The following is a 14819-nucleotide window of genomic DNA, read 5'->3' on the forward strand; positions in this document are numbered from 1 at the left end:
ATATATATATATATATATAAAACAAACTATACCAACAACTAAAGCATTTGACCAATCCATTCGATCACTGCATCAGATGTAGAACTAACCAGCTCCCATGCCAAATACTCGATGGTTCCTTTGCTTCCAAATACCCTAGATAGCGGCATTCCATCCCACTTTGCCAATAATTAGCCTGAACAGTCTTTTTCGCAAATTTGCCACCGCCCACCGCAATTTTGAAAGACCAGCTCCCATGACTTCTGTTTGCAACACGACTCCAGCTAGCCTTCGAGTAATTAAGAACAATCAAATAAAAATGGTCGCCCGTTTCACAGCAGCTTTTCCACACAGCACACAAATAGCATTAATTAACTTGCCTCTCCATAGCAATTTGCTCTGTTTTGACGGAGTAAAACATATCATGAACAGCCAAACAAGCATCAAAACCGTGTTCCCCTCGTTATATAAGCTGCTTACACAGACACCCATTACTTTTAGATATTATATCCAATTATGTTTTTAGATTTTTTTTTAATTTTTTAACTTTAAATTATTATTTTTATATTTTAAAATCATTTTAATGTTCCGTCAAAAATAAATTTTAAAAAATATTTTAAATATCAATTTCAACCCTGGAATAATTAATTCATGTTGAAAAAACCCCAGATAATTAATTTATGCCAGCTAGCTCTGGGATTCTCGCACATGATTAATTTATAAACACTCCTACCTGAAAATTCACCGTTCATATTGCTTTAATATTGAAGTGTACGTGTTGTATGAAATATAATGATTCAATTTTCATCTTTTAAGCCCCAGCCTTGTTCAATCAGTTGAGCTGGTTCAACTGGGGCCATGCATGTAACAATGTTCTTGACTTCAAAATGCTTGGCACAGCTTTATATGGCGTAATTAATTGTCATGTAACCTTGTTTTTCTCGTTAAATTATATGATTAATTGTAATTGATGCGGAAGATTCATGTATCAATCTTATCCGGCACGTTAAAACCCTAATTAATAGCCTAAATTAACAAGAAACCTTTCTAAAATCATATTACCAAACGAAGAATAAGATTAATTTCATCGAAAATCTTTACAAGAACACAAGCTTTGGTTCATGGAAGCCCCCTGGATGATTTGACTATAAAGACAAATGCTGATTTTAGCATTTATGAAAAATATTATAAGAAATTAATTACAACTACTGGATTTGGAGATCAGTACATCCTCTTCTGGAACAGGTTCTGACCTTCGTATTTCCCTGATTATTATTGCATGTCATAAATGCGAACAAAGGCATCCCCTATATGCCCAACAAGATTTTGTCTCGTGGACTGGTTGCTGAAATATCGGAAATTAATGTGTCTTTGCCGGAGGACAGGAGTCCAGCTCTGTCTTCTCACTCTCGAGGCTTCTTCATGTGCATGCATGCAGGTCTCGGGAACCATTCAGTTCGCTGGCTTGATTGTTATTTTTCAGACACGATTAATCTCATTTATATCTTGCATGGATGTTATTGGAAATAAATATTATTACAAGTATATATATAAGTTTTTCAAATGGATGTTTGAATTTTCTGGGTTGATTTTTCTTAAAAATAAAATAAACAATTTTGTTGTTCCAATGCTAAAAAAAAATAGAGCTATTAACAACTATCTAATTAATTGTAGATTAAACTAAATTTTATTGCTGATAAAAATTAGCAAAAAAAAAAAAAATTCAGCTGTAGATTTGTGGTTGCTGATTTATCAGCAACAGATTTTTTATTTTTGAAAAATCCATCCATTGTTGATATTAGCGATAGATTTTCTTGTTGATGATTATATGAATTATTTCTAATTAGCAATGAAAAATCAATTGATGGTTATATAGATTTTTTTTATTAATTTATATGTTTTTTTTATATTTTGGTTTATTATTAATTTTATTAATTATTTATGGATATTTTGAAAGTAGTAGAACATATATAAATAACTATATAAACAACATACATTAATATCTAAAACTACTTTATTAGTAATAATAAATGGAACAAAAATAAAATTTGTAATGCAATTTAAAACTTGGTTAAACTTTCATTAATGTAAATAAGTCAAAATACAATAAAAAAATATAATTATAATGCTTATGATGGAAACAAGCCAAGATACTGTGGATAAACACAAGGTTGATATCGTCACATCAGCAACGAACAATTCGTTGCAAATTCCTTAGATAATTTATTTTTTTAGATAATTCATTGTTGATATTAAAATACACACACACACAATTTGTTACTAATCCATTACTCTCGTTAGATAATTTATTTTTTTAGACAATTTTTGAACTCTCTTCCATTAAAAAAAAATAATAAAATTTTGAAGGAATTAAAATTCAAATTAATACCCCAGGGTTAATTAGGTCAGTATGTGTATATATATATATATATATATATATATATATATATATAAAGAAAACCTACTCATAAAAAGGATAAAGATGCATAGCAAGAATTTCGTTTAACGAAAAAGTCACGAGTGAAACAATGAAATAAATTAGCAAAAGCTTGAACAAAGTTATTGGGAGTGTCATATGTGATTTTTGTTGAATAGTTGGTGGTTTTTTTTTTTTTTGTGTCATGCTTCGAAGTCTCACTCGATCATGAGTTGAATATTAAAAATTGGTTTGAAAACGCGATACAAATCATATTTTTAAAAAAAATTAATTTTTTTTAATTTAAATTTAATATAATTTGTATGTTTTGGATCGTTTTGATGTGCTAATATCAAAAATAATTTTTAAAAAATAAAAAATATTATTAACATGTATTTCGACACGAAAAATTATTTAAAAAATAACCACTATCACAATGCCAAATATATTCTATATCAATCTAATCACATTAAATTAATTATTATCTAGTGTAATTTGAAAGTCAGGTAATTGAGTCATGGAAGAAAGCAAACTAGTAAATTAACTTACAAATTATATTGAGTATAGTGGTTTATGATATTTTTAAAAATAATTTTTTAAAAAATATATATTAAAATAATTTTTTTATTCTCAACATTATCCCATCAAAACCATAAAAAAACATTAAAAAACAATTAATTTAATATTTTTTAAAATCAAATATACTTTTTTAAAATGAAAGGACTTTTAAAAGGCCATGTCAATCTTTGATGTTAAATTAATAACTCAGTAATATCTTGAAATAGGACACAATCAAATCTTATTAATAACTCAATAATATCTTGAAATAGGACACAATAAGTCAATAACGTCCCATGCAGCTCTGTGGCAACCACAGCTTTGAGATGGCTTTTGTCGATCCATCCAAAGACACCATGAAACGGTAGAGGGAGAGGGTGGGGAGCATGGCACATCATTAGGGCATGGAATAAATCTCTGTATTTATTTTTTTAATAAATAAATAAATAAATAAAACAAGGCCTTTTTGGTGCTGCAAACAGTACTTGGGGCACATACACGTATGTTTCCACAGTTTAAGATTGATTGGATGGATGGATGGATTAGCTGCATCCCTTGTACGGCAAGCATACGTCATCACACCTACCTACGCCCACTGTTTCATTACACCCTGTGCTCACGCGCTTCTAACTGTAATCTCTCCAAGCCTAACTCGGCAGTTTTCTTTGCCCTCTTTGGCAATCGTTTACTGTTGCATCTTCGGAAAGGAGGTACATATTTTGTTTTAAAGTGTTTTTTTTAATATATTAAAATAATATATTTTTTTTAAAATTTATTTTTAATATTAACTTAATAAAAAATATTTAAAATATAAAAAATAATTAATTTAAAATAACTTTTTTAGAAAAAGATGAAACGACAATCCAACCGCAAATTAAACATCCGTTAATAAAAATTAAAAATATTATTATTAAATCTAACTTAAATTTATAGATCTAATTTACCATCTCATTTCTAAATTATATAGGAATTATTTTTTTATAATACAATTGACCATGTCAACACATGACCCTATTAATTTAATAAAAATATATAATTTAAATTTTTTATCAAAACATATCGCTTTAAATTAACTAAATTAACTTTCTTTTTATTTTTCAAATTGTTTTTATATAGATACAAGTTTTCTAATGATTATATTAAAAAAAAATAAATAAAATTTTAAAAATATTATTTTATCATCATATTTCAAATGAAAAATAATATTAAAAACACATCACAAACAATAACAACCGCACAGTAATAAATAGTAAAATTAGATATTGAAATATTTTGTTGTCTACATGGAAAACTGAAGCTAGTTTTTAGTGTAAAAACGATTTAAAGAATATCGTAGGAATATTGGAAAAAGGGTAGATTCAAGAATTACCGTTTCTTTTTCTTTTTTCTTTGTCTTATCTTGAAAAAAGAAAACATAATTAGCATTGATACGAATGAGATTACGTGCATCGAGGGAATGATTAGCATCCGAATTAGGGAAGGATCCGACCCATGTACACTAAGTAATGATAGCAGTAGCAATTTAAACGATAATTACACTATCAATTTACAAGCAAAACCGTGTTGACATTTGAAAAATAAATATAATAGCTAAACATAAATACTATATATGGGAATAAATAAATAAATAAATAATGACTTATACTTGTCAATTGACGTGGAAAAATAGTTTCTTGACCAAATCATGGCCTTAATTACATTGCTGGCCCTGGCTAGCCAATTCGATAAGGTATTTGATATCATCTCTCGAGCAATTCTAGCCACACTTGCGTCGAGAAAGGTCAAGACAAGAATTAATACAAAACAAAAACCAGACCATTTTTGTTTGAATTGTATTAATTATTTACAGTAATTAAATTATTGATCTCATGACTAATCAAAAACTATTTCCCATATATAAAAATCCAATCTACACAAAATTTTACACACAGCAAATCCACAAACAACTAGAGAAGAATTATTTTTCTTTTCAAACCCAATGTGATATATTTCTTTATCTCATGGAAAAAAACATTAAAATGCCAAAAATTCTAGCCATGGCACTAGTAATATCAAGCATCCTTGTTTTTAATTTAGACGTGGATAAATGTCTTTAAAATCGTAACTAGATTGAAGAAATTGAAGGAAAAAAGGTTTAATATATAAAAAATTATATCATAAATACCGTGAACATTGAAAATAATAATACTAATAATAAAAAAAATCTCCACATATAAAGTCCCATTTCTTTGATTGCAAGCAGTTTTCTTCACCTGAAAACCACTACAAACAAACCCAAAATCACTCTCACCTACAGCCTCTCTTGACACTCCCATCTCCCTCTTCTTCAACTTGGACGTTTATAGTAACCCCACATATCATCACCGTTATCTCTCATCACCTTCCCTCCCTCCCTTCTCTCTCAAAGACCACAATCTCTCTGTCTTTACACTTTCAAAATTCACCGTGTTCTCGCTTCTCCTTAGAGTACTTGCATCACACCTGCCTCTGCATCTCTCTCTTTCTTTCTTGCACATATACACATATCCCATGTTGTAATAGACTCTTTCTTTCCTGCACATGTACACACATCCCATGTTGTAATAGACTCACAATCTTCTCTTCTCTTCTCTTTTGTCTGTCTCCAAGACTTGCGCAAAGAACATGGCCTATCACCATAACTTGTCATCACAAGACCTCCCTCTTCACCACTTCACAGACCAGCAAGCAACAGAGAACCACACAGCACCACCGAATTGGCTGAACACTGCCCTCCTCCGCTCTCAACAACCACCACAGCAACAAACTCACCACCACTTCACTGATAACAACACAAACAATTTCTTAAACCTCCACACCACCACCACTACCGCCACCGCCACCACTTCTGACTCAACCTCTCATAACCCAGTTCAATGGCTCTCCCGGTCCTCCTCCTCCCTCCTTAACCGCAACCACAGTGACGTCATCGACGACGTCGCCGGCGGCGGGGACCACGCCATCATAACTAGTATATCGCAAGAATCGTCGGAGTTGAAGAATATGAATAAGAGTGAAGGTGAAGCCATGGTGGCGGATAGTGGTGGAGGAGAGGCGGTGGTGAATTGGCAAAATGCAAGGTATAAAGCGGACATATTGACGCATCCGTTGTACGATCAATTGCTGTCGGCACACGTGGCGTGTTTAAGGATTGCCACGCCAGTTGATCAGTTGCCGAGGATTGATGCACAGTTGGCTCAGTCACAACAAGTAGTCACTAAGTACTCTGCTCTTGGAAGTCACCAAGGATTGGTTCCTGATGATAAAGAGCTTGATCAGTTTATGGTATGCTACCATGTTAGTTAATCATGTTTGTGTTTCTTTGAAATCTGAAAAAAAAAGGTCCTCTTGTTTTCAATTTGGACCAATTTTTTGCTGTTTCTATGTTGTTTTTGGTTCAAAGATTATGTTTTTGAATGTCTTGGATTGTGAATTGAAATGGGTTCGATTCATTTTGGTGTGTTTTTGGTTTGATTCACAAACATGTTTTTTAGATCACTTGTGTTTTCTCGTGCAAAAAAGTTTGAATTTTTCAATATATTGGAACTGAAATGGGCTTGATTAATTATTATTTTTGGAATGAATCTGGTTTGATTAATTATGACCACAGGCATTATTCAAATCACCCCAAAGTTTATAGTTTTGAATTAAATCGGCTTAGTTTTTGTTAATTGGAATGAATTTTGGTTTGGTTGATTATAGTTAGGGGGGTTTGTTGAGTTAGTGATTTTATGTGGGTTTCTTTTTTGAGATTGAAGGGTGGTGGATGCACCGACAGGGGTTTTATTTGGTGGGATAATTATAAGAGGAAGTTTGGTGGTGGGCTTTTTGGATGGCTGTTAGGTGCTTAGTTAGCAGATATATTGTTGATGATTTAGGGAAAGGTGTTAGCTCATCGTGACAATAATAGAGGAGGAGATATCTTTGGTTGCAAGCGAGTTTGTTTACAGCCAAAACTAGCAGGGCTTTTGTGGCTCGAAGCTGGAATTTGAATTTGAATGGGATCGGACGTATGTAATGGTATAAGAAGAAGGGTTATAATACCTTAACTGTAAGTTTCTGAATTTGGAGTGCCACTGGTAGACTGTAGTTACAGCTGTAATCTTCAATTCTTGATGTAGTAAAGACTGGAAAATCTGGATACTGACCGTGCTTGCAAAACTCAAGGGGCCAAGTCCAATACGAAGAACGATAGTGGTTCACAGTGCAGCAGAGCTTTATGAGGGACCGATCTGAATTTGATCGTGGGTCTTGGAGATTGAAGTGATTGAGGTCATTTGAAGTTAATTCATTGAAATATCAGACAGGGGGGAAGATGAGAAGAGATTAAGAGATGTGCATGGTAAAGTACAGTATGACGGACTCCTTTAAAGATCTCGGGGTCCCTTAATTTCTCAATGTCAGGGATGAGGGATGAAATGAAATTAAATGTGGTTAGGCATAATTTCTATCTAGGTCTAATAGCTTTCCTGACGTGGCTGATGGCATGTTTTCAGAAACAAAGAATCTGATTTAGCTTACTCTGAAATTTGATTTTTCAAGTGGGTATAGGGTAGATACAAAGCCATTAAATTGAGTTTTTGGATACTTTGATTTTAGTTATGATCTTCAAGTGTCTGTGACAAACTCTTTGAGATATCGTCCTTGACCTAAATTCTTTGCACTACTTGATTGAATGGAAATACGTTCTTCATCCCACAATTTTTTGGATCTGTCTCGGCTATTGATCCTTTAGGGTCTGATTGCCCCAAGCATAGATGCTTGCTTGAAATTCTAATAGTTAGTTTTTAAGTGAAGCGTGCAACTAAAATATTTTTCACTATGGTGTTTGACATGTAATAACCTAATACTACAACGAGTATGTGCATATTTGGTAACCTATAGTTCCAGAGTTAAGTTCTATAATAGAACATTTTCAGTGAAAATGACTTCAAAGTGTGTACAATCCACACATTCTAAAAGAAAATATCACTGAGTCATGGTGAATTTCTCTTGATTTGGTGTTGCTAGGAGATCGCTGTCGTTTCTGATTCTTTTGATTCTGCCATGACTAGCAGACAGTTAATTCAGATCGTTTGTCTTATTTTCCCTATGTAATTAGTGCATGTTCAATGACAATTTTTTGAGTTACTTTGAAGCTGAAGCATGAAAAAAGAATCAAAATGTTGATCCTTTCATTTTTTGATGCTGCAGACACATTATTTTCTTTTGCTCTGTTCCTTCAAAGAACAATTGCAACAACATGTTCGAGTTCATGCAATGGAAGCAGTGATGGCGTGCTGGGAGATAGAGCAATCCCTACAAAGTTTAACGGGTAATACTTCATTATCTTATATTACCTAAATTTGTTTATAAGCCTCTAAGCTGCTAGATTCTTGCGGAGGCATGATTCTTGTTGTTTTTCTGTGCCATGGTTCATCCGGTGGAGGAAGCAGGGCAAAAGCTAAAGAATTAAGGGAATTTTATTGCCTTCTTTACAAGACTCTCTCCTGCTCTTTGGAGAGTTTTGGGATCTTATGCTTTCCCTTTGTAACCTGTTGAAACTAGTAAACCATAAACATGACTGACATTAGAGGCTGATTTTGTTTCAAGTTTTCTTGCCTTCCCTGATAAATGTTTATGTCTCTGCCGCATTAGAATTCTATCACTTTCATAACTTGAGCAATAAGATACCGGAACAAGTATTCATGACATGAAGCTTTAATATTTTCCCATTGCTGCATGAACAGGAGTTTCTCCAGGTGAAGGTACAGGCGCAACAATGTCCGATGACGATGAAGACCAAGTTGACAGTGATGCCACTTTGTTCGTTGGAAGTTTGGAGGGTGCAGATACACTGGGGTTTGGTCCCTTGGTCCCTACAGAGAGTGAGAGATCTTTGATGGAGCGTGTGAGACAAGAATTGAAGCATGAATTAAAACAGGTAATGGCCAAAATTATCTAATCTGAAGGATTTGACATTTTCATTGTAACCAATTTTCTTTCGTTTTGCAGGGTTACAAAGAAAAAATTGTTGACATTAGAGAGGAAATTCTGAGAAAAAGAAGAGCAGGAAAGCTTCCTGGGGACACAACCTCAGTCTTAAAAGCTTGGTGGCAATCACATTCCAAGTGGCCATATCCTACCGTAAGTGTTACTGTTACTGCTCCGTCTCTTTAACAAGATTCGATACTGTCATTTAGCAGCATTTATTGAGTTCTAGTTTGAAATGAGATTGATTTAAGCTACATTGATTTAAGCTACGGTTACCCCCATATGCATGCATTAGCCTGTTCATTGGAACCCCACCTGCTGGTATGCTGTCTCAGGACAAGTCAAAAAACGTGTGCTTTTAGTTTTGTACAACCATGCCAACCTTGAGGGTCCAAGAATGACAAAAATGAGCGAAATTTCCTTTCTTAAAGGACTGAAAAGATGTTGGTACACCCTCACACACTACGCAAACGAGCAGAATTTGTAGGCAACAGGCTGATACTTCTTCTGACATGACATTAGTGGGTGACCAGATTAGGGGGCAGTTTAAGCCGAAATCATCAGTCTCTCTGATTTGGCTGTTTGTTAACTTTAGAAATTGAACCTCTATGACTATTCAGGAGGAAGACAAGGCAAGATTGGTGCAGGAAACGGGCTTGCAATTAAAGCAGATAAATAATTGGTTCATCAATCAAAGGAAGAGGAACTGGCACAGTAATCCTTCAACCTCAACAGTCTTGAAAAGCAAACGCAAAAGGTATTTTTATTGTTTCATTAAAGCATACATCTTCATATAATTTAGTGCCTTGCGAGCATTGAACCAACCTTAATTTTGAAAAGAAGTAATGCAGGTGATAACAATGGCGATCGATTTGTGTAAATTCCGATTATATGATCTTCGTTCAAGTTTCCACTCTAGCGAGTATATTGAACATACTACTACATAGCAATGGAACTGCAAAGGGTTTGACGATGGTCCCCACAGATATATATATGACCATAGTTTGCTTCTAGAGGAAAGAAAGACTAACATAGACGATGATCGTGGGTTGTCAAGGGCATGCAGATGGTAGAATGAATGCAATACAGTCTTATTCAGAGTTTCAAATTAGTTACGAATTCTATTAGCAAAAATACCAGTGTGCATTAGCATGTTTTATGAATTTTTGTCTACTTCTCTCTATATATGATGAATAATAATGGCGAGGGGTGATGGATGTACAGTGAAATAATCTTTGCTTGGTTTCCTTACAATCATTGTAGATTATACCTTCTTTTGTTCCTCTCGTCGCTTTGTGATATATGATAAAGGATTAAATTTGCAGCAGCTATTCAATGTAATATGAAATGTTTCAGAAAAACTCTACTGAACCTGGGCAAGGAAGAACAAGCCCTATCGATCAATGCAGAAGTTGAAGCAACCAGCCCCCTTGAAGAGGGTTCGTACGCAGGAGTGACTGATTCCAGTCATTGTTTCTTGAAAGATCAACACAAAGATGGATTTTCATATCCATTATTAGCCAAGGCTGTATCAAGTTCTTAACAAGAACAAAATTGGAACTCAATGAGAATGGCAATCAGACAGCAAGCCATCATCATTTTTATCATGATGAAGATTTAACAAGTAATCAATCTGTTTTAAGATACAAAATAGAAGAAAAATCAAGAAAAAAGATTAAAAAAAAAACTAGCTGGATCGTATGTTTAACTCTCCTTTTTTAATTCCAACTGGGGCTGGATGTTAGTACTATGTTAGACAGCAACTAGCTAGTTTGCCCCAGCAATAATTCAAGGCTGGCTTTCTTCTTCTTCATCATCTTCTTCTTCTTTTATTATGCAATAATTAAAATAAATATTGCTCAACTATAATAAAAGACTTGGAAACTTAGGTACGTTCAAAACGACGTCTCTAAAAAAAATTAAAAACTATTTTTACTTAGAATTAATTTTTAATTTATATTTTTTGGATTGTTTTATTATGCTTGTGTAAAAAATAATTTTTAAAAAATAAAAATAATATTATTTTAATATATTTTCAAACAAAAAATATTTTAATAAGTAATTATTATTTTTAAAATTCAAAATGACAACGAGAACTATACTAACATAACAACATCATTTTGTTATATTGATGTCGTAAATACTTTAATTATTTACATAATATAATAGAAAAGGATTGAATTATATCTTCGATATTAACTATTAACACGGTGTTAAAAGATATTCAAGTAAATATATCTAAATAACACCAAATTAGCTTGGTTAGGGAAGCCTGCATATCTATTCTGTAATGATTATAAAAATCATTAAGAATTTATTGTATCTTTATTAATATTGTTCATGAGTGTAAAATTTTATTATTAGTACACTGACAATGAAAATATTATATTATTATGTTTATTCTTGTATTTAATTTAATTTAATTTAATTGGGTGAAAAATTTATCACAAAATATTGATAAAAAATAATTGTGCATGTTAAAATGTTAAAAATATCATAGAAAACCGGTGTAATCTCAACATGATTTTCAAGTGTCAAATTTGGTTATCTATTGTTTAATTAGATGCACAACCATGTTTTTTTTCACTTGGTGCATTGCGTGTAGACATATAATAATTGGATTGTGGTTAGAGATCGATTGTTTATATTTTTTCTTTTTTTTTTCTAACAACTAAAATGTACAATTATCCTCTTTATTTGTTGTCTACTTGGGCCTGACATAGTTTATCAGGTCCAAGTACCTTGAGTTTGACATGGTTACTGAACCTTACCCTTTTACCCTTTAATGACTTAAATTTAAGCTTTCGATTTAGGGATATTTGAGTCTTTTCATTTGGCTAAGTGGTCATCAGAATATTATTTGGGAATGTATATGTTTTTTTTTCAATTTTTAACACAATTAAAATAATATTTTACCCCTAGGGTTAACAAACCAATGGTTTTCTTAGCTTTTCATAATATTCATAACAGTAAAAATATTTTTTTACTTCCAATATCAAAAAAGGATAGGCTACTAGACAAAGATATTTCAGTTTTTTTCAATTTTATATACAGTAAAATAATTTTTTTAACCTCAGAAAAGATAAAAAAATAATTTGCGTCTGGTGTGTTTACCAGACCCAAACGTCTTAGATATGACAATCATATCTAATCTAAACGATTTGGATTTGGCAATCATTAAATTTAATAATTTATTTTGCACCAGTTTTTATATGGTTTAATTTGAAACTCAAGTACGTAGGAAATCAAGTTAATAGGTTTCAAGATCAATTTGTGTAATTGAATTTAATGATATTACCAAAAAAAAATCTTCAAACTCTGACATTTTTTTTAGTTTTAAAAAAAAATTTGACCCGCGAGGGGAAAAAAAAAACAGTAACATCTACCTAATTGTCTTCTTACACCATGCTAGCACTGTCCTCACTTAGAAATTCTAATTCTTTGATGTCATATTCTGTGAATAATAGATATACTCTATCTTCCATTCAAATAAAATCATGACGTCATTTCATAGTCATTCGGTCTGCAATGAATTTCTGTCGTCGTAGGCTAACTTGACCAAACAAAATATTCCTTTCAACCACCAGCTGGAAGTTACCTCCTCAAACAAGTGATCGCACTGGAGTGATTTTCTTGCTTTCAACAATGAGGTTTCTTACAGCTCACCCGTGGTAAATAAAATTATTTACCAGGCAGCTCGGAAACCATTGACTGCCAATATCTGCATAGTAATAGTTACCTTTCAGCTGGTCACGCTTCAACTGAATTATCTGTCGGTACTGGTCGCCATCCAAGTACTGTATCCCCGAGAGACTCCGCCACCTTCGCCATAAGAAACAAATACATCAAAAAAACAATAATAATAAAAAAAATCAATGAAATTCAACTTGAAATTCAATTCAGACAAACGGGGCTCAAAATTACAGAATATACAGAATTTAAATAAAATTCAGTAAAAAGAATCGGAAAATCAAAATTCAATAAAGATATGGAATTTTAGAAGATATCTTGGGATTGGGATGTCCTGGTTGTTATTTTGTAAATTATTTCTTGTTTGAAAATATATTAAAATATTATATTTTATATTTTTTAAAATTATTTTTGTTATTAAAACATCAAAATAATTCTAAAATAAAATTTATTTTAATTTTAATAAAATAAAATTTAAATTCTAAAATACTATTCAACCACGTACTGAAATACGCATTTAATCTAAAAAAACAATTTAGAGAACACACACTTTAGAAAACACGCTTCTCCTCTCGTTTACTGTTTAATGATTCTTTTTAACAAAACTATCCTTGTACTTTTCAACTAATACCGGGCATGTCCTATATAAACTCCCCTTTCTCTGCCGTTTCATTCTACACAAGAGAAAGCAGTCGAGAAGCTGCTAGTAGTTCTTCATCAAAGGGAAGAGAAGAAATCAAAGGTGTGCCCAGCTTCTTATTATCTCTTACTTGCCAATGGTAAATCACTCACTTCATGCTTTGAATACTACCTGTAAAATAATCTTGTAAGTAAAACAATGAACATATAATATGGTAGAGAAAGATAAAATTATTGAAAATTAAAAACTATATATTCAATTAATAAATTTCTAAATAATTCTAAATTTATCTAACAGAATTTTAGAAATTATCGAGTAATTTTATTTTATAGTTTTCACTTTATATATAATATCCGAGAAACCAACAATTAAATACTAGCTATCCTAATATTCCTGGTTTTTTAGCTTCATATCATAATATCATAATAAATTGTATCATTTTAATGAATTTTGTTCTCGAAGTTAAAGAATAAAAGGAGAATATGAACTTTTTAATGTATGTTTTGGTGTAGATTTAACATTTTAAATGTTATTTCAAGTTATCCACTACAAATATAAAATTAATTTCAACTTATTGTTGCATTTTACATAATTTTATTCTAATAAAAGATAGAGTAGATTGTTTATTTATATAATATGGTAGAGAAAGACTGAAATTTCTAAACGAAAAGGATACTAGTATGGTTCTAAATAGAGATGAGCAAAAAAACTGAAAAATTAATTAAACTGAGAAAATAAAATAAAATTAAAAAAATCAAACTATAAAAAAAACCAATCAAACTAATGAAAATTTTGAAAAAACCGATCAGTTTGGTTTCAGCTTTATAAGCCTAAAATTGAAAAAACCGAATCGAACCGAACCCAAATCGAAAAAAACCTGGAAAAACCGAGTCAAACTGAAAAAATCAAGCAAAACTAGTTTGAACCGGTTTTGTCCTAAGAAACTAAACTGAAACTAATTGGTTTGAACCAGTTTTGATTCGATTATAATTTTTTTTAAAATTTTTAATTTAATTATTTTTTAGATAAAAATCAAATCAAATAAAAAACAATCTAGATCACGAAAGCATTCAAGTAGAAGTGTTCTACCCGAGTTTGGTTAAAAAAAAATCATTACAGATCAATTGTGGAATACTTATAACAACCATTAAGATTTTTTTGTATCTTAATTTAATTAATATTGTTCTTTGTGTAAAACTTTATTATTAATATATTCATAAAAATATTATATTATTATGTTTATTTCTGTATCTTAAAATATTTTCTCTCAAATTAATAATAAATAATAATAATAATAAATACTTTTGTACGTTAAAATGTTAAGAATATCATAATAATAAACAGGTTTAAATTTAGCACAATTTTTATTTTCTTATTTTTCTCGAAATGGAAAAGAGTATAACATTGACGTCTTTTTTAAATTTTCTAGGCTGAAAAAATGTTTTGAAATTTTTTAAAAATAACATATTTTCTGTTTTTTTATTGGAGAAGAAAATCTGGTGAGAGAAAAAAAGGAAAATTATTTTGTGTTACTGAAAAGACTGA

General features: G+C 31.4%; 1 protein-coding gene across 3 annotated transcripts; it reads left to right on the top strand.

Moving 5' to 3' along the window:
* Positions 1-5200: 5200 nt before the first annotated feature.
* LOC133674630 (homeobox protein knotted-1-like 3) lies at positions 5201-10198 on the top strand. Of its 3 annotated transcripts, none has more exons than XM_062095843.1 (6): positions 5201-6256; positions 8165-8285; positions 8701-8894; positions 8966-9097; positions 9565-9701; positions 9785-10198. In XM_062095843.1, the coding sequence occupies exons 1-6, from the start codon at positions 5597-5599 to the stop codon at positions 9822-9824; spliced, it is 1284 nt and encodes a 427-aa protein (XP_061951827.1). In that variant the 5' UTR covers positions 5201-5596; the 3' UTR covers positions 9825-10198. The 3 variants fall into 3 exon arrangements, with proteins under 3 accessions (XP_061951827.1, XP_061951828.1, XP_061951829.1); XM_062095844.1 differs by having other exon boundaries at positions 9788-10198; XM_062095845.1 differs by having other exon boundaries at positions 9796-10198.
* Positions 10199-14819: the final 4621 nt, after the last annotated feature.

The sequence above is a fragment of the Populus nigra genome, chromosome 15 (genome assembly GCF_951802175.1).
Source record: "Populus nigra chromosome 15, ddPopNigr1.1, whole genome shotgun sequence".
Taxonomy (NCBI): Eukaryota; Viridiplantae; Streptophyta; class Magnoliopsida; order Malpighiales; family Salicaceae; genus Populus; species Populus nigra.